At 36.8% G+C, this 21,361-nt stretch overlaps 2 protein-coding genes across 3 annotated transcripts in view; both read right to left on the bottom strand.

Annotated features, from left to right (window-relative positions):
• Positions 1–10,284, bottom strand: part of LOC128734027 (uncharacterized) — a 206,407-nt gene extending 196,123 nt beyond the window's left edge. The window contains exon 1 of one of the 2 annotated variants that reach the window (XM_053827993.1): positions 10,142–10,284. The gene's annotated coding sequence lies outside the window, so the exon portion shown is untranslated. Of the gene's footprint in view, positions 1–9,975 lie in introns of both variants that reach the window. The other variant, XM_053827992.1, reaches the window with a different exon arrangement.
• A 5,453-nt stretch (positions 10,285–15,737) lies between these two features.
• LOC128734694 (protein lin-54 homolog) lies at positions 15,738–21,220 on the bottom strand. The gene is made up of 6 exons (XM_053829003.1): positions 20,818–21,220; positions 19,688–19,836; positions 18,583–19,631; positions 18,011–18,529; positions 17,542–17,687; positions 15,738–16,832 (listed from the first exon to the last, which is right to left on the bottom strand). The coding sequence occupies exons 1-6, from the start codon at positions 20,825–20,827 to the stop codon at positions 16,348–16,350; spliced, it is 2,358 nt and encodes a 785-aa protein (XP_053684978.1). The 5' UTR covers positions 20,828–21,220; the 3' UTR covers positions 15,738–16,347.
• Positions 21,221–21,361: the final 141 nt, after the last annotated feature.

A 21,361-nucleotide genomic window follows, 5' to 3' on the forward strand; every position in this document is an offset into this window, starting at 1 on the left:
ATCAAATCAAGCATATACGGATCACACGATGGATGGCCGACTGGGGAATTGAGGCGAGGAAGCGCTGTTTTTAACTTGGGAAAAGATAAACTGTACGAACACAAACATACGTTCAAACGCAAACACGTACACCTTTTTCCGGGAGTTCGTATAGTAAGTAGGTACCGACCAATCAGTCTTACCGGAGTGCTGTCTGGTCTGTCCTCTCGTAAATCGAACGTTTCCTTAGCGTAGGCCGTTTTTTAGGATAACATTTCTGAATTCAGCAGGAGTCACCATACCAAAGAGTGGTACTGGTACTGCGTTTCGTGAAACTTTTTTAATAGTACACTCGAGCGTAGTTAACCCTCTAACGGACAGTATCATAAAAACAATTTGATCAAACTAACGACTATTTTTCATGATAACTCGAGATTAGGCCATTGCAAATATTTTTTAAAGTTTTTGTCACACTCCCCCTCCTCCCGCCTTTGAAACTGGCCTGAAAAATCGAGAGGTAAAAAAATAATTTGTAAAATATAAGTTTTTTTAAATAAATAAGGGCTTTGTAAATTATTTTTAAAGTTTTTGTCTCCCCGCCCTTCAAAATTGGTTCTAAAAATCGGAAGGCAAAATAAATTTGTTAAACTTGAGTAGAATTTTTTTGTATAGAATCAATTATTTGTGAGTTTTACAGCCTAAAAACTCAAAAAAATAGTTTATGGAGTGTTAACGCTTCTAGCACGACACAAAAGTGGAAGTACAAATATGTAATGTAATTTCCGAAAATCAACAAAAAAACTTTTTTCGATTTTGACTCTATTTTGGAAGGTTTTTGCATGAAAAATAATAACCTGTATATGAAAAGCAAGAATAGATTTGGTTTTGACGTTTAAACTTTAAGTAAAAATAACGCAAGTTTTTTGCTCGATTAAAAAAATCAGCTTTTTTTCGCCCTCCCCTTCAAGTGCCCGACACCGGAAGGACAAAAACTTTATAACATATTTGTATTGGCCTTATTGTTATGTTATTACTGTTTTGATGTTCATCCAAAAATCTTTTTTTTTATGTTCAACACTCTATTCAGTTATTTTTTATATCATAAATTTGAGGTCAATCATTTTATTCTAGATGTGCTTTTCCTTCAAAAGTCAATAGCCAAAATTCACGAAATAATTCTTTTTTGCAACTTACCAGAAGTTTTGTTTTTGAAAGATGATACATCTGGAACTCCCAGTTGGCTTCGAGGTATGAGGTATCGTAGCAACTGGCCTGGCTGCGAAGTCTGTCGTATAAAAACAGAAAGTCAAGTTTCGATAACGGAATGTAGCACCTAGGCTTTGCTTTTTACCTCTGGAACTCATGTCCAGAGTGTCATAATATGAATGCCAAAATGTCAAGAAATCTTTTCTGAAGATATTTTTATATTTTCCTCTCAAAATGAATTTCACATGTGGCAAAAGGAGGCTCTAAAAACGAAAACCCTCTACAGACGGCGTTACCCGTTAGAGGGTTAAACTACATTCATTTGTGTCCAATAAACAGTAACTATTAGAGAAAACTGAGGCGAAGAGGTATATACAGTATTGTTCCGATTTTATGAGCTCCCGATTTTGTCTACCCCCGATTTTAACAGCTTTTTATCCCGATTTTGTCAGCCTATAAATTTTGTTCAACTTTGGTGCTTTTAAACATGATTTATAATACTTTACAGTCTACATGAAACTATTCTGATTCCCTAAGGAGAGTTTTTGAATAAAATGATGCCTGCTTTGCAAGAAATTCGGGAGTAATTAGGGTATTTTTATATTGAAAGCTCTACAGTTCCTAAACGAGCAAAGATAGAGATACACAATATTCAGCAATGTTGTGTATTTTTACTATTTGTACAACTTTGTAAAGCTTACAACTACAAAAACCGCTAAAATAGGAAAACTGAATTTAACGATTCAGAAATAGGATTTTTCTATCTTTGCTGAGTAGCTAGAAGGTTACTGTCTTCAGCAAAATTTCTTGTAATAAAATATGCTTTAAAACTTTACAGAACGCATCAATGAGGTATATTGAAACTGAAGAAAAATGCACTTTCAGGGGGATTAATCAAAATTTGAATTCCACTAGACGATAGAACTTGAAATTTAGAGAAACTCTTCCAAAGGTTCCATAAACCTAAATCCAAGTTTTCCCGTTCAAAACTCTAATGCACACGTTTTTTGGTTTTTGACCATTGTGTTGTGCCCGGTTAATTAGATTGCGATAAGCTTTCGGTTAGCGGTTTTCGAAATTGTAAGGTCTAAAATCTGGAATTTTGAAAAATTTTACAAAAAAAAAATTCTCGATTTTGTCAGTTCCCTCATTTTGTCAGCCCCAAATTCAACATGGGGCTGACAAAATCGAAACATTACTGTTTAAGGTTCATATCAGCTTCTTATACAACTGTGCAGAAAACGACTCGACTTTTTACAATACGACCTACGGTGCAGCTTTTGCCGGTCCAAAACAATTAATGTCGAACATTTGGTAAGTTTTTACCTTTGTTATACTATAAGTTATAGATATAGTCTATAACAAAGGTTTTTTGTTACCGTTTAGTTGAGTTTTGTTGGTTACCGTTTAGTTGGTTTCGAGGTACAATGCTGGTCTAACAAGCCTGTCGTCGTATGTTCGAATCCCGGCTAGGCGAAGCTGCTAGATAGAGTCAGTAGGATTGTTGCACTAGCCCCGTAACTGTCCTGTACTCTAATAGCCGGCTGTGAAGTTTGTCGATTAAAAATTGCCAAGTCTTAGAAAGGACGTTTAAGCACTATGATTTGCTTTTTTTTGGTTAGTTTTTGAAGAATAGAAGTCATAGAAGTTTGTCGGCATTAAAAAACTCATTTTTTTATTATTTTGAAAGATTAACATTTGAAGAACGTGTGTCTTAAGCCATTTGGGTGAAAATTGACAAAGTTACAGCAGTTACAAACTTAGGCTGTGAACCATTTCGCGAAATTTTTAACTTTTTGGTTAAAATTTGACAGTTCGATGGTTATTTCTCCTTGAGTGGTTAAAATCAGTTCAAAATGTGAACCATTTCATATTTGACGGATTGATAGTTTTTTTTTTTTGCTCAATGAGAGCATATAAGGTGAGGATGAAAATATTGTTTATTCTGTCCGAGTTAAAATCGGATGAATTTTTGATGTTCATTTGCTTTTATTTGATAGATAAAATTCATCTCATTTCAACCCGGGTTGTTTGGACAAATTTATTATGCGATAAGCATTCATACCAATCTAAAAAAAATCCAACGAAAAATCAGTGAAACACATCGAAGCTCTCTTCCTCACCTGTGCATATCTCATTGGCTCTCAGAACTTGGTTAAAACTAACCATGCTCCCGAGCAGGGTTATTTTCGAAAAACCATCGTACTGTCAAATTTTAACCAAAAAGTTAAAAATTTCGCGAAATGGTTCACAGCCTTAGGGGCCGTACACTAATTACGTAAGGCGTAATGGGGGAAGGGGGGATTCCGCAAAATCTTACGTAAGATTTTCATGCACGAAAAAATTATGAAAAATTCACATTTTTTAATAGCAACTCATGTTACTTGTTACATAAATTTTAAATTGATGAGTTAAGTTGTGAAGTGTCGAAATCCTTCATGCTGCAAGGAAATGCGTAGCAACCTGCTAAGTATTTTAGCCTTGCCCACTCAGGGAAACAGCAGTCGACCTACTTGTTCCAGAGCCATCTGATGTCATTGGTTTATGCTATTATTCCAACATATTTCGTTGCAATTGCCTGTCCCAATCCCGCAAGGCAGCCACGAAACATCTTTGTGTTAAAGTAGCTTATTCAACTAATGTATAGCTGTACCAATGGAACAAGCGCTTGATAAGCTACTATACAGCAAAAATGTTTCTGGGGATGTATTGTTCTACTGTTCTCAAAGATCTTGCCTGCTGCGTGTGACCAGACTGGGGTCAGTATTTTGCTTCAAAGGAAACCCTGGATGGTCATTACAGATCTGTACATTAGAAGCAATGCAGTACCAATACCAAGATAAGACCATGTCGCGTGTCATCTAGAAGAGGCAAAGAAGTTCTTTGTACGCTACTTGAAAAGTACACGTGTTCAGACGATTTAGAGTGGATCAATGCGAATTAAGTGAACGCTAGTGAGTTTCTGAGCATACACCAACATTTATTAACCTCAATGCTGAAATACGTTCGGTTCGTGAGTGGGCCATAAAGAGATTTACAACAGATAATTGATATTGTTTGTTTTTTTTATGAATTTGTTCATTGACCTTTGTTCACTGTTTCAATATTCTTTCATTGTCTAACTTTTTAAATAAAACTTTAATTTTGATGTTTCAAAAAATCTTACTAAGATTTTTTATGGTGGGGAGGGGGGATTGGCCAAAATCTTACAATATCTTATATAAGGCGGAGAGGGATTCATAAATGAGGAAAAAGCTCTTACGTAATTATTGCACGGCCCCTTAGCATCAATATCTATGGATTGTCTTCGTTATCGACAAAAGATAATGTCAGAGGACCACTATTTTTCTTTTTCTTTTTTTTTAAATAAAAGTCCTCTTAGTTTTCATGTTTTAAATATGACGAAAAGAATCTGCTGATCACAGCAAATTAGAATGTTTGAGCTGTGATTTATATTACGCCCATTTTTTGTGGAAATTGTATAGGTAGTTCGAGCGCAATTTTCTGTAGGGGAAAAACGTCTACAGTGAGACACTTTTTTCCAAAAATTTGATTTTTTTATGATAGCTACCAACGCGCTATTCAATCTATTTGAAAGGTATATCCTTCTAGTTACCTGAAAAAAAGTTTCAGTAGTTTTGGTTATAAGCTAAATTAGTTAGAACCACAAACGTGGAGGTATATTTTTGTCTCACTGTTAACCAATAGGTGGGAGTGAGACAACGAGTATTGCATACTGAGACACCAATTTGAAATCGATTTAAACCATATTTTTGGGGAATAAAGAACATGTTTATTGTGTCGTGTTGTTTATTGTATCTATAAAGCATACATTATTATGATTGAATGATTGAAAATTCCGATTATTTTCACACATACATTTATGCTCATGTAGAGGACAAATCCTGGACATCTGACTTTTAACTTACACTTCAGAATTCATTTACAGTTAATTTCTAAGGATTGATTTGCGATTGAACACAAAAAGAATTTCAAAAAAATTTGCATGGCAAAAAAAGCTATGTCTCAGTGTTACCCACGACCCTGTGTCTCACCGTTGCCAATAGGAATGTTTTATGAAAAATAGTGAACCAGCGGAGTTAGCAAACAATTCGATTGTCATATTTTTTCAAATATTTACTCTTATTAGTATGTGATGCCATGCAGTAATTTTAATTTTAATTTAGTATTAATTTGGTATAAATTTAGTTTAAATTAGTTAAGTAATTTTAATTTAAACTGAAGACGGCATATTTTTTTCGTTTGAAACAAAAACGTTATTGCCAAAATGTGTATCTTTTGGCCATAAAAAGTGTCCCCGGTTGTGAAACACTACAGAAAATCCATAAAAAAAAAAGAAAATAAAGAAATATGGAAGGCAAATAACATGATACAAACATTTATTAACGGAAAATAGCTCGAATTCAAAACCACAACAGTTTCTTAATATAAATCCTTAATCCCAACCTGAATTGCCAATTAATGCATATAATAAACAGGAAATTCGAGTACTCAAAAATGCAGAATTTATTTCTTATTCTCATATGCTTGAAAAGTGTTTTAAACACGCTTAAGGCCGTGATAATAGAAGTTTTGGGAGTTTTAGAACCGGAGAATTTTACTGTTTCACAACCGGAGCGGGCGCCATTTTGCAAAAATTAATACAATATGTTCAGACAATTATTTCACATACAATTTGTCTGTCATGAAATAGAGCTCCAAAACTAAGGTTATGTACATTTTACTGACCTAATCTATTCTGGTTGATACACCAAGAATTAATCCTAAACTATTTTGCAAGTTGCAATGAAGCTTAACTAATGCTTTTTCACGCTTTTGAACAACCGTTTTGCGTAATACTGTCAATTCCATTTTTAAAATATAAAATAGTTTTGCAATGCTTTTCCAGGCGCTTAATCAACGTCTTATTAACCTTTATACAGTCAATAAATAAGCTTATTCAAAATTTAAAAAAGTATGGAAGTATGTGCTTGTTCCCCTAACGATGGGTTCACGTAGGACTACGAAGGCGGACACAATTCGACAATGTTTTATAAATTGAAAATGTGCAGCAGTTTGTTACGCAAATTTATAATTTACTGTGTTGTAATGAATGACCTAGAACATTTATATACATTATTCTCAATCCGATTATATCTTTAAACATTGAATCTAGTCTGATGTCTTGAGAGTGAAACGTCATAGAAAAGTGAGCGGTCATCCTTTCCTTTTGCCAGATTATGAATACATACTGCAAGAATTTGTTCGGAACTGTTATCTTGCACGGAAACAGAACCAAAGGGATATTTGTGCATGGAATTCTTAACGTGAGGAAAATCAGCGACTGCCTTATCCGAGAATAGTTTTTTGCTGCTTTGTTTCAGTTAAAAAAGCAAAGCAATGCTTAGGTGCTACATTCCGTTATCGAAACTTGACCTTTTTATACGACAGACTTTGCAGCCAGCTGATAGAATACAGGACAATCGCAAGACTAGTGCTATGATCCTATTAACTCTAAGCTTCTCCCAGCTAAGATTCGAACATACGATGACTGATTTGTTAGACCAGTTTCGTACCTCGAGGCCACCTGGAAGGCATGTAGCTATGTAGAAAGTAGGAAAGTGAACAACATGTTATTGACCTTCTCTACTCAAGTCTTTTTAAAATACTTTACAATACTTTGTGTTTAACGGGATGGGATCAAACTTATCCAACATAACAAAGCGGAGTGCCCCATGGGGCAATTTTGGGATCGCTTTTGTTCGCTATTTTTATAAGAAATCTATCAGTAATCTGTGTAACTTCTGCAGTGCCAATTTCATCTGTACGCTAATGATTTCCGACTGTATCTTTCCGGAAAAACTAAAGAAACGTTTGACATTGTGGATAAACTTAAGCACGTCACGAAAGAATGAAATATTTTGAACGCTAATAGCTCTTCCATTTAAAACGGATTTTGATGTTTCGCATACCATTCGATTCATAAAAGATGCAGCAGTTGCATGGCTTTCTTGAAAAGATTGTTTCCCAATTGTTAAATAGTACAAATTAATGTAACTTTCAAGCTAAAATTTTGTTATGCATTTTCCGTGTAACAGTCTTGCTTCTCAGGCACGGTCGACCATTACATACACCAAGCATGTGGTTGCTGCTGCTGCTTCAAGACAAAGACGCAAAATAAACTTACGGCGGTTGCGTAGTTCCACCATCTTGCCATGTACAGCCTATTTTCTTTATTTTCTTTATGATACAATTCATCTGACATGTCAGTCTTAATGAACTACGCTGGTTGAATGACATAAAAAGCAAATAAGAGCCATTATCGTCATTTCAATCTAGACTTAGATATCATCGCATGGAAATTTATTGTACAAGCTTTAGTTTCAGTCGTGTATTTTGCTTGTTACAAAGTACAGTAAAGCCTAAGTGCTACATTCCGAATTTTGACCTTCTTTTTTACACGACAGACTTTGCAGGACTTCGGACAGGACAAATGCAGGACTAGTGCTATAATCCTATTGACTCTTACAGCATCTTCCAGTCCAGATTCGAACATAGGACGTATGGCTTGCTAGACCAGTGCCGTATCTCGAGACCAACTGAGGTTCAGGCTTTTTGCTTGCTACATAATGCTGCAAACAAGCGACATATGCAGTTAGGGACTATCTTATTGATGTCTGTCGTCTTATTAATGTCAAAAACATATTATTTTGACGACTTAAATTTTCTCCTAGAATAGCTAGATGCGTGAGGGAGATTTCTATTCAGAAAATTTGTTTTTTCTCACTTTACGCTGCACATAGATTAATATGGTGTAAAAAAATTATTAATATTCAAGGTTTCTTCACAAAAACCAGCCTAACGTAGTTTTACGCGGTCGTGTCTGGAACACCTTTCTGATTTTCTCGTCAAAACCGACTTAAAACCGAAACCGAGATATATTTAAAAAATTCTAAGCTCGAACACAAAAATTTGTACTGAGATGAGTTAGAAGGATCAGACTAAATGAAAGCAATTTTGCGGTACACAAAAGAAATAAGGAATACGGCATCAAGTGAAATGATACATGAATCAGTTGCTGGTGGTGAGGTGAGGTTACCGTTTTATTTCGTTTGTGTTCACTGCCGGGATCACTTATTATATTACGAGCTTCACCCGCGTGCGTTGCCACGTATCCAATTTTAAGCGAAACGTGTATCTTCTGAGAAGGAATATGTTACAAGCTTTGATAGTGCTATTTTATTCAAATATTTTACAGAACCAAACTCACACACATTGAGTTGCAACTGGAGGCAAATCGTCAAAAACCATCATTCCTTAACTAGTAGCCACCCTGGCACTAGGGTTCTCGTTATAGACCAAATAAGGCTCTTATATTGTTAGATATTATACTCCAACTTAAAGAGAAAACTTCTTTAAGCTTACAGCTAAGTAACTGTTTATTGGAACGATTTTTTGATATTTACTTGTGATACCTATTTCGATTTATGATTACAAAAATATCATTTTTCGTCTACAGGCTTTTTCAGCTGAGCATTAACGTTCACTTTTCTTAACAATTTTTGCATTAGAAATTAGATTAGAAAAAGTCTACAAATATCAAGTTGAAAGAGAAAAGTACGTGCTATACCTTCTCATAATCCACACCTCTGTATTAAAATAAGATTATAACATTTGACCAAATAGAAAAAATCGGTATAATAGAATGGTAAGAAATACTCTCGACAGGCATCCTTGGGATGAGAGACAGAACTTCAAAATATTTGCCTGTCGAAATCAAAATTGAAAAACGTAAAACTAGAAATGTATCTGTGAATATTATTTTTACTTAGAAAATTCTATACTTCAAAGGGTCTGTTCTATCTTTGATGTATTTTACTATTAGACGAATATTCTCTCTCACGTAAACCAAATAGACATCCCAAAATACAGATTTATTGGAAAAATTAAATAAGAATCAATTTTGAAAATTTAGCAGGGAACTAATTCTTAAAACTGTAGTGTAGAACAACGAAAAGGAATCCTAGAATTTACAATTTTTTTTCATTTCGTTTATACTAAAATTGAGTTAGCTCACATTACTATATGAAGTTTCTATTATGTAAAAACTTGCCTTTTATCTTAAATTAGCATTTGACTTTACATTAAGAAGCTTAAAAAATTGTTTCAAAATTTTAATTAACATATTGTGGACATTGTACGAACCTAATATATTCGGACTAACATATTAAAATTGAGCTGTGAAAAACTTGAACACGTATTTTGATTTCTTAATTCTTTCATAAAATTTAATTTAGATAATCTTAAGACTTTTAACTTGAAAGCCATAGGTCGGTAAAATAAAAATTTTGAGTTACTTCGCAAAAGTTCGACAAAACAGGGGCACATGAAAAAATATATCAAAATAAGAATTAACAAACTTACGGAAATACGATCCTGCGAACTTACCAGGTTATTAATTGTACAACTTTGGTCTATAAATAATGCAATTTCCCCACTATCCTCCTACTATTTTTACTGCCCAACACTCTTACAAGAGAATCAAGCGTTAGGTAATTACATCGAAAGAAACATAACAAGAATATAATCTACCTCCAACGCATCCAAATTATGCCACAAAACACTGTTTGTTACTTCAAACTAAAAGGGCACCTACTCAAACCTTTTTTGTTTAAATTCAGATTATTTTCCAGAACTCCCGGAAAACGGCTTCATTCCAAAAAAAAACTATACACACACGTCAAACGTTCGAGTTTGCTGGAAGTGGAAAAAACGAGACAACGAAATTACCCCAGGAAAGAAGAGTGCTGAAGTAGTGCGAGCAACAAAAAAAATCGACACGGTTTCTCGAACACTTTTCGACGGATTCCACACTGTTCCCGGAGAACGAATATCCTACTACGGCACTATTCTAACTCCGGATGTTCTACTTTTCGAACTTTGCACTGAGCTTCACCTTTTTCCAAACCAATGTTCAAAACTCCACGGTGGTGGCACTCTAAACTTTGCTACTTAGTCGTCGCGTGAATATAGCCAATCGCTCCTTTCTTCTCGATTCGATCGCGTAAAAGAAAATGAACCGACCGACCTGACAGTTTCCGAACGAAAGCTTCCTCTTGTTTGCTAGCGACGATAGATTGGTTTGCGTTCAGTTGGAAAACGGGCGAGAGACAGCGCCAGAAAACAACAAATTTTCCCCTGCCCCCAACTGTCAGTGATGTTTTGACAGCTTCCGCAAATGTCAACAATCGAAAATGCGCACGGTTCAACAACTGAATGTGCAATGATGGCATCCGATTCAGACGCTACTGCTCGCTTGATAAAATAATGTTTAAAACAAAATTTCTTGTTTGATAAATACTTATTGACCCCCGGCAATGTGAACGTCTTAAACCGGATTTTTTTAAATTAAGCATTGTACGCAGTCGTCAGTGCTTATATATTTTGTACCAAGTTTGACAGTGTTGTGTGGTTTATTTTGATTAGTCATTCGCAAAAAACAGAAGCAAAAAACTTCAAAAATAACAAAAATATATGTTGTGCAAAACTGCCATCATTTTTCTCTTTCGGATAGGTCGGTTTCCGGTTTTCGCAAATAAGCGATACGAATTACGAGTAAATAAATCCACTAGCAATAAATTTCGGTTATAAAGGGAATCAAAACAAACCACACAAACACTTCAAACCAGAGTTGAGGTTAGGTACCGTGCAAAGGTTTATCTGAGCTCCAATAACATGAGTGCATTCACATTAAACAGTAAAAAAATATATACAATTGACATTTAAGACCTTGGTGAAGATACCGTGAAGCCCCACCTCGTTCAGATTAGGCGAGTTCATTTGTAATCCAAATATTTGGTAACTCTTCGCGCAAGGTATCACCGGGGTTCAGAAAAATGTTCAGCTTGAAGAACGTCATTCCATCGGGGGTACACGATGATTGGACAAAATGAAAAGTGGACCCGCCCAAAATTTTCAAATTGTTGTTGAGATTGCTAACATTTATACTTTACGCACATATCGACGTGCGATTTGTTGTTGCTGTTAGAGAATTTTGCATTTTTGTCATTATTTTCGCTCAGTGATACCAAGAGGTGTACACAAAGGGCAAAAATTAGAAAAAATCGGACGCAATTAAGATCGGTCTGCAGGCTGAAAAAATATAGGTGATCTCATGTAAAATTTTCCGGAGAATCGCTTGGTGCCAACACCTTTCCTGTTTGTCATCGGGAAGTCTCCCCGGACGTCCAATCACAAAAATCAACAAAAAATTGAAATACAGCCCGGACTCGATTATCCGGGTGCTCATTTTTATTTTCAGCCCGGATAATCGGATCATCATTTTTGGTACAAAATTTTTTTTGGTACGTCAAGTTTTTTGATTTTTAGGTTTCAGAAATGTTTTATTTATTATTGATTTATCTTCCCAAAAGTCAGAAAAATCCTTTCTTACGATTTTTTCCACTGATGATTTTTTTGGTAGAATATTATTTTTTGTATGTTATGTTTTTCAATATTTAAGTATAATATAAATGTTTTTTTATTATTGATCAATCTCCCCTAAAGTCATAAAATTCCTTTCTTGAATTTTTTTACTGATGATTACGATGATGATGATAATGATGATGGTGATGATGATTTTTAAGTAAAAAAATTGATTTCATCATCGCAGGATTTATTTTTGTTTTATTCGCCGACAAAAGGAATATAAGAAAGGAATTTTGTAGCTTTAGGGAGATGAATCATTGCTTGTCTAGTTGGAATCATCATGTAGCATGAAAACTATAACATTTGGGTTTAAAAAAAAGCGAAAAAAAAATTTTTTTTGTTCGCCCGGATAATCGAGTCTAAAAACCCGGATAATCGAATCCCCGGTTAATCGAATCCCCGGATAATCGAGTCCGGCCTGTATCCGGCAAAATCAACTACCATTCAGCTGCAGCTTGATATGAAGATGTCAATGGGGTGGTAAGGACTGTTTGAGAAATGTGTAATGTATGATAAAATCACCGCATAGGCAGGCAACCATGTTTTCGCTGCCAACATCCCGTGTGTGATAGCATGTCAGCACTGCGTTTCACTCAACTGCCAGCAGTCTGATTTGGGCCCGCTGTCAAATTCTGAAACGCCGAAGAATACCGGACGTCCTTTGTGAACGACACCTTAACCCTCTAACGGGCAACATCGTAAAAACGATGCGATCAAGCTAATGACTATTTTATCATGAAAGTACACTCAAAAGAACCTTAAGTTCTGATTTTCATGCAAAAATAATTATCTGGAGGTGCGCTAGGTTACAAAAAGTGCAATTTCTCTTTTTTGTTTTTCATGTCTAACGCTCTACCCAGATATTTTTTTAATTCATATACATTACAAAATTGAAATAAAGCATGAAATTAACTCATAGAAAAATTTTAAGGTCAATCATTTTGTTCTAGATATCCTTTTTCTCCAAAAGTAAAAAAGCGAATATTCGAAAACTTGACAATCCACCCGAAATCCGAACACAGGACTGTGAACCATCCATCGTAGAATGAATCAGTTTGATAAGCTTCCTGGAGAAGCTGTTCTCGTCGATGTATGATTTGAATTGATTTGATCCGTTGTAGACCGACCTTCGACGAAGCCGGCTTATTAGAATTCTGGTAGAACTTTCGCGTTTCCTGAGAACGATGCAGCCGCTCCAATCCTGCATATTCCTACTTTTCTAGGTAGCGCTTTTTCTCCCGAAAGATTCGGTTTCGCTGCATCTTCTTCTGGTTGTCTATCCACGATCTAACATGTGGCACTGCGCAACGTGGCCGCCCGCACAGCGCTCCTTATCCATCACCCTTCTACATTCATCGTCAAACCAATCGTTCCGCTGATTCCGTGCCACATGCCCGATGGAGCTCTCCGCTACACTGCTGATGGCTGTTTTGAAGGTGTTACAACGGTTACAACAGTCCTTGTGAGAGACTTCGTTCAGCTCGTCCTCTTCCGGCAGTGCAGCTTCGAGTGAATGCGCATAGTTTGCGGCGACGTCTGACTGCTTTAGCCGCGCGAGATCTAACCGAGGCTGGCGTCGTTACCGAATGTTGTTCACAACGGAGAGTTTTGGGCGTTTCAACCATTACTAGGTAGTGGTCCGAGTCAACTTTAGTGCTTCAATAGGATCTGACGTCGATGTCTGAGAAGTGCCGACTATCGATCAAAATGCGGTCGATCTGTAATTCTGTCTGATTTGGTGACCTCCAGGTGTACTTAGGAAAAAGGAAAAAGGTACTAAAAACGACCATGCTCTTGGAGGCGGCAAAGTCGATAAGTCTTAGGCCCATTTCATTGGTCAGCGGGTGTGCGCTGAACCCTCAAATCACCGTGTGTATTCCTTCTCCTGGCCGATCTGAGCATTGAAATCCCCGATGACGAGCTTGATATCATGTTTTAGGCAGCGGTCGTATTCACACTCTGTAGCGCGTAGAATTCATCCTTGTTGTCATCGGCACTTCTGAGTTGAGGGTTGTGCACGTTGAGGATGCTTATATTGAAAAACCGGCCCTTAATTCTTAACCTGCACATTCGAGGATTGATTGGCCACCACCCAATCACCTGTTTCCGCATCTCGTCTATCACTATGAAAACTGTACCCAACTCGTATGTGTTGCCGCAGCTTTGGCAGATGGTATGTCCAACTCTGAACGTATGTACCGTTAAGTTCTGCCAAAGATGAATGGGCATGACTGCTATGTATGGCACAGACCCCTGGGGCCTACTCCTGATCCTGATTGGAGCAGAAATTTTCCCACCCAGATAACGCAAGATTGTAATAGAAATTCACATTTCACATTAAGTCGTTTTCATGTCAATTTTTCATTGGAATTGTATAATGATTAGAGTATGTCAAAACACAGTGAACAGTAAGTTGTTTCGCAGTCGTGCGTGTCCTCATATACAACTCATAACTGTGAATTATAAAACAGTATAGATGTTTACAATATTTAGTTATATCTTAATCATATATTCAGGAGTATTAAGTTACGTGTTATAAAAACCGCTGTATAAAATACAAGATAGAATTACAAATAATTGTCAAAATTTTCGCACGTATACTGCCTCCACTTTCGTACATATGTTCTTATGTTGGACTTATGTTCTTATCTGACGTGAAATATAACTTTTTCGTTCAGATATGATGTCGAATTTCTCAGTTGCAATCGAGATATACAAACCAAATGGTTTACTGGGCAGTAATTTAAGGAAAACCTTATTAAAAAAAACTGTCGAAAAGACCAAAATAAATTCGGGAAAACTATGAAAACGTTATACAAATTTTGGACGTAAAACGAGAGGACATTAAACGCAGAAACCAACCCTATTTAGGTGCATGCATTTTCCTAGGTTTACTGAATAGTAGGGGTTATTCCTTAGTTGAATTAGAACGAGTGATAGCGAGTAAGGACACTATAAAAAGGACCTATAAAGAGAATATTCAAACAGGCAGAAGGCCGCGAAAATTTTCTATGACATGCAAGAAATCTACAAAAAATGCGCTTCTGTTTAGCTTGATATATTTTTCAGCTTTATGTGATATTCAGCCTTTTGATTTTCAGTCTTTTGAAGAAGACCCGCTTCAATGACCCTACCTTATTTAATTTTCCACTGCTTCCCCTTCACACCTGGTGTCGTTTTGTAGGATCCCAACAACAGCTTTTTTCATTACTTTCTTCTACCGTCCCGTCTACGTTAATTGTAAAAAACTACCATCATAAAAACGTTAATTCAAGTTTCGGACGTAACAATAAATCACGTAAAATGAATGGACGTAAAACTCTGGACTCTGGTGTAATACAATTGGGCATGAAATAGGAGAGGCATCTGAGAAGAAGCATCAAACTTAGCTCTGGTCTCAAGTCACTACCTGGTGCATCCACGTGGCCGTAACCGTTAACGCTCGAAAATGACTAGCTAAGCTAGGAGGTGCGATGCCGAGGCAAGTGAACCCGGAACGTATAAATATAAATTAAATAATCCATTACCATTAGCATTGTTCATTACATGTCATAAATTAAATAATCCATTACCATTAGCATTGTTCATTACATATAATTCTATTGAATATCTGCTGTAAATGGGATGGGTATCAAATGAATGCACCAGTGTATCAAATGAATGGAAGACTGAAGGAGGGATAAGATAACCAGCCCGAATCATTTAAGGTTCGAGAGGATTTTGACACGCCCTTCTAGTTACGGGGCTAGTGCAATAATCCTACTGACCCTATCTAGCAGATTTGAACATACGACGACTGGTTTGTTAGGGGCATCGGACCTCGAAACCAACAAAGCGGTTACATACATACATACATACATACATACATACATACATACATACATACATACATACATACATATATATTTAATAAACTTATCAATTCGATTAATTCAATTTAAAATGTTTTGAAATAAAAACTCTTTCTTTGCGGATCTCAATCTGTATTATTTTTCAATCTGTATTATTTTCACACAGCTACCTCGAAACAGTTTCTTTCACGATAATTAAATCGTTGTGTCTATTTTTACGATATATTATTGAATTAGAGAAATACAGCTTTATCAGTAGATTAGATTATACTACTATTCACTATCAACCTCAAAACTTATTTGTACAATTTTTACATCATCCTAATTGAATTAACTAATGTATCGACAATAAATTTTGTTATAGGAGTACCTATTCCTAGCAATTAGTTGCAATCTTACGCTATCTCAACTTTATTTTTGGTGGTTCATCTTCTGTTAATCAGCTAAGAGAAAAAAAATGTAAGTATGTTGAAAATAAAGTGTACAGCCATGCCAGTAAAGAAGAGATAACAGACTAGGCTTTGCAAACGAAAAACAAAAACAAAATAAACGATAAATTATAAGTATATAGTCCAATAATTTTGATAAGCTTCACTTTTATATTACAATCTGCGTTGCACATTCTTCATCGAATGATAAAGAAAACACATCTCTATTATTACTTTCTGCCATCGCAATGGCAAATGACTAATCACTAAGATCTACTGGTATTAAATATAAAAAGCGTTCTTGTTGGTTCAAAGATAAATATATGTGCAATATACTTTTGTTCCGCAATCGAACAAATGAAAACTAGAGTACGAGAGGATCGTATGCGCTATACTTAACTATCCGATTTAGTAGAAAAGTCGATTATTTCGACGAGGCAGCGTCCGAACTCTTCCAGTATCATACGTTCCGCTGTACGTATATTACAGCCCCGCTTCTGGCACTCGTCTGCTTGTGCGATCATGCACTGCACCGTTGCCTCAATCACGTCCGGTGTCATGAAGTTATACGGCTGCTTAGAAGGTGGAAACTGTGTAAGATCCGGTTCAGCCGGATTAGAACGTTTCAATCCCGAGCCACTGCTAGCAGTCGAACATTCTCCAAGTCCACCGGTTGCGAGCGCAACAGAAGAGGAAGAAATGTTCGCTAAACAAGCCTCAACCTGACCACCGCCACCATCTGCCATACTGTCGTCCCCGGATAGGTGTTCCAGATCGACACCAATTGCAACACCCGCTTCACTACCGGCCGCTATCGCGCTGCTCACCAGTCCTGTTGTGTACTCGAACTCTTTCGAAAACTGTTCGGTGTTGCGACAACCTATATGGAAGCGAACGCGCGATAAGAGTCAAGGGAGAATTAATTTAGCTAGTGTTTAGCATTAGTCAGAGACAATGCAGTGAGCGCGGTAAACATCGTCGAACTCGCTTGACTGCGTCACTAGGTGTATGGCGTTTGCTTTGAATGATAAGTTAACGCAATTCATGGCAGCAGAGACGTACTGAGGCATGGCGTTAGCATGATTTAAATTAAAACAAATCCATCTGCGTTCAGATATCTTTCGAAAAACAAGACGATATGTCAATCCGCTAAATATATGCTACAGCCGTTTTTCACATTCTTAAGTCTTGAAAATTGAAATAAAACAGTTAACTGTCTTTGATGAAACCTAAATACAGCCCTGCGATTGATGTTTTTTAGCATGTGATCTCATAATTAATGACAATTTTACTGTTTTATTGAAGCACGAGCTGCTCAAGAATGCAATAACAATATCGTGCGTTTTATGCCGAGGCCTATTACTTTTTCGATCAACTAGTAATAGATATTTATAGTGATCAAAGATTGATATAAGTTGTTAGCAAATTTTGCATGTTAGGTATGTGTGAATCGAGAAAATTTCCAAACAGAAAAACCAAACTGAACTGGGAATAAAACGCTTTTAAAGTGAAAGGAAGCTAACTGAATCCGTTAACCACACAGTCATGAGTACCATTTTTTATCATTTTAGCATAATGAATTAACCTACCTATGCACTTGCAGTTATTCGAGCAGGGGATTTTCGCTTCGTAGCACTCGCAGTAGTTTTTCAAACAGCCGGACCGCTTGCAGTTGCAACCTTTAGTGTGCTGACGCAATGAGTCTTCTGCAGCACTTACCGCGCAAACTTTTGGCCTGGAAAAAACAGATCGAAAAAATGAAAGCGAATAAAACTGAACCCTAAAGTAATAGTTTTCCGAAGGTGTCAAATAATTAATGATCACTCAGCCTGCTTGGATAGTTTTCATTAGCATGCTTATCGATTTTTTCGTAGCCTTCAATACAATTCTATTGATTTTATGTTTATCTAGGGCCGAGTGGTATTGTCATTGCATTCACTCATTAAATGAGTGTGGAATAAATTATTATTTATATATTCAATATTATTGCAAAATGCTAGCTGATGCTTGCAAAAAGAATAGTTTTGCTAGTTAATTCCCCAATTATAAGCTACTCACTTGAACGCGCTTGGGTTGCGCTCCAACGTTGCTCGAATTGCCTTCTGTCGTTCCTCTTCGTTGTCCAAATTGTTGTAGCAATCGCGACAGTTGCAGTTGTAGCAAAACTCTCCGTTAGCGAAACAATCACAGTACAGCTTCAAGCACTGGGACTTTGTACAATTACACGGTCGTTTCTTGTATGCTTCGTCAGGATAAGCCGTCCCAATCGATGGACCTTTCCGGTTTTCGTCCTCTGATCCACTCATCGATTCACGCTTTACCGAAATTATTGCTGGTGTATTGTTGTTCGAAGAACCATGGAGCGTCGTCCCGAAAGAGCTGTTTTTAACAGATCTGACTGCGTAATCCGATGGAACCATTACGATCTTTGTTTTGGCACCTCCAGTCGAAATTGTTGTACCCTGCAACTGGCTTAATTGCGACGCAGATAATGTAGTAACAGTTTCCGGAGATCGACCATCTTCCTTCCGAACAACTGCTACATAATGGGTTGCATCAGGCTCTTTCTTAACATATCTAAAAGGTAAATAAATTAGTAAATATCTACAACAAAATTCTTCTTCACGTACCCGATTTGATTTCCTTCCGCTGAGACGATTGTTTTCCGTACTAAAGTTTGTGTTGTCGATGAGGGTATGGCTCGCATTGACGACGAGTTAACGGCACGTGCGGTCGCCACATTGCCATTACTTAACACGTAAGTCTTGTTATTTTGCACGAATACTTTAGAGCCGGTCGCGGATGCAGTGATACTCGCAGCTGATGGTTTATTTACAACTTGTACAATTTTTCGCCCAGTGACAGGGCGCGAAGAGGTACTTGGAGAGTTCTGATTTAGGAAACGTACGTATTGGATTCCCTTTCCGGGAATGTTTATTGCCTGTATTTGTCCCGTTTGTTGACCCGCCTGGATAGCACTTTGCGGCAAAAGCAGTTTTTGATGCTGTCCCACTGTTTTAGTTGCTCCCGAAGCCGGATTTGCCTTGATGAGAACTCTGTGGTGCTGCCCGGAAGCTCCAGGAGATTGCTTAAGCTTGACTAATGTTCCAGTAGTAGGCGTGTTTCCAGTGGAACTACCTGGCAAAATTTTAACTGGTGATTTAGCAGTCAACGGCCCTACGGGTTTGGGTTTTGCGACCGATACCATTTGCTTCACTTTATTGTTTAATAGCCCCATTTGGTGTGCTTCCGCTACTGTTACGGTTTTTGTCGTAGTTCCGGCTGTAGATGACTTTGTTTGAATCACAACATGTGTTGGTGCTTTCTTAGCAGCAGAATCAGGAGCAGCTGCAGCGACCATTCGACGTACGGTTGAAGAAGCTGCTACTTTGGGTCGCATCATAACACTGCCTTCATTTTTGACCAAGTGATACGATGTAGTATTGGTTGTCATTGCCGCCGGCCTTGCATTATTGAGTAGCTTTACAGGTACAGTCGACGGGGGTTGTCTTTGTATAAGAACCACTTTACCGGCAGAATTAGTTGTACGAATTACGTTTACTGAAGATTTAGGTGCAATTCTCTGAAGTGTCATGGGTTTACCGGAGTTCGTCACTCGTTTTACTGTCAAATTTGAACTGTTTATTACTGACTTGGGAAGAGTGTCTTCAACACAATCCTAAAAATATCACTGTTAGGCTATGAGCCGAATTAAAATGTAATTATTAGAATTACCTCCGTCTTAATAATAATGTTTCCATCTTCTTCTAGATCGTCTTCACCAGCTGAATATTCTACCAGATCGTCTGAACCAACAAAGCCACCCTCTTCAAGAGAATGCATTCCGAACTCATCAGCAGCATCATCCAGTGAGTAATCCTCATCTATAAAGATATATAATTTAAAAACTAGAAAACATGAAAGCCATGTGCTTAAAACAATTTAAATTGATTAAACTTGAAAAGCCTTGTGCTTAAAATAATTTAACATTTCGTTGAATCGACTAAACCCGACGGTTGTTAACGGTAGTAAACAAATGCATCTTGCCGTAATTTGCCGCTTTTGATATCGACAAATGGTACAATTCTGTTGAATGTGTTCAAAATTTGTTTCTCGAGTTTCCAACATAAAATTAATAAATATTTCGTGCAGTCATAACGAGAAAATATATTTATTTCTATTAAATAAGCATTTTTGTGGTGAAATCTAAAAGGCGGCATTCGTAGAGATTTATCAAGTGACGCCGCTGTCTAACTGTACAGCAATACAACTACATACTAATGTACTAATGCATAGTAAACCTTAATAAGTGTTTAATTCGAACATCGTGTTGGTAAACAATATAAAACGTGCGATTGAATTATTTAACATTCCTTAAATGCAAATCAGAAGCGATTGCATAAAAGACCGTTTCAGGCTTTTTCTTTTACAACTTTTAGAAAATTCATGTTATAGAAAGAAGAAGCTGGGCACCCTAAGAAGACATTTAAATGCAATGCTTTACGTATTGATAAAAGCTAATGCACATATTGATTAAATTATCAGACTTCAGCATAAACAGCTGAAATTAAAATGGTCGCAACTTGACAACATTATAAATAGTCCGCCTACAAACATGCATAGCCTGGCATATAGCTATAATTTTTTGACAGTTTATTTCTATACTAACCCTGAAGCAAAATAATTCCGTTTGTTGTTCGATTAAGCACAGAACCGTTGCCGATTGTAGCTACTTAATTCCATAAAATAAGTGTTACACAGTTCTATTTATCATGTTTTGGATTTCAAATATTCAAATTCAAACATCAAATATTTTAACTTTTCTATGGCGTCAACAAGGGAGAATTCAAATTATTCGTACTTACCGACGTCCATTCTGTCGTTTGTCCGCTAGCCGCTACAAAACACTTATGAAATAAATTTGAACGAAATAAACCAATTCAAAAGAAATCTATCATGCGCTCAGAGTTGGCTCAATAACGGGATAATCCGTATCAATATCTGGTTCAGGATCTTCCTCAAGAACTTTTTTACCCGCAGCGATTCCAACTGGAAACTGCTGTCACATTCTTCGCTGAGTCGTTTTTCGAGCCGAATTTTCACACCCAATCAATCGACGCCACCCGCACGATTCAGTGTTTTTCATAGTGCCACATATTTTACACTTTAATCAGAGTACATTTAACAATTACAATCGACTGTTTATCAATACTTTGTCACGATAATATGCAATTATCAAAAAAAAAATTTCAAAATCAAATTTATATTTTCTTCGTTTGCTGCGCTTTTGGCTCCCTATCTTAATGCGTTTGACAGCATTTCTGTGAAGGCCAGAAACATTGTTGCCAACTAAATCCGTGAGACGATAAATGGCAATCAGACGTTTGAGCAGACGTTATAGGGGATAGC

The sequence above is a fragment of the Sabethes cyaneus genome, chromosome 2 (assembly GCF_943734655.1).
Source record: "Sabethes cyaneus chromosome 2, idSabCyanKW18_F2, whole genome shotgun sequence".
NCBI classification, from domain to species: Eukaryota; Metazoa; Arthropoda; class Insecta; order Diptera; family Culicidae; genus Sabethes; species Sabethes cyaneus.

Bases quoted from the DNA above. Each gene is read 5' to 3' on its own strand.
- LOC128734694 (XM_053829003.1), bottom strand. The intron at 19,632-19,687 runs GTAATTCTAATA...TGATATTTTTAG, and splicing joins ACATTATTATTAAGACGGAG to GATTGTGTTGAAGACACTCT. The intron at 18,530-18,582 runs GTACGTGAAGAA...TTTACCTTTTAG, and splicing joins GCGGAAGGAAATCAAATCGG to ATATGTTAAGAAAGAGCCTG.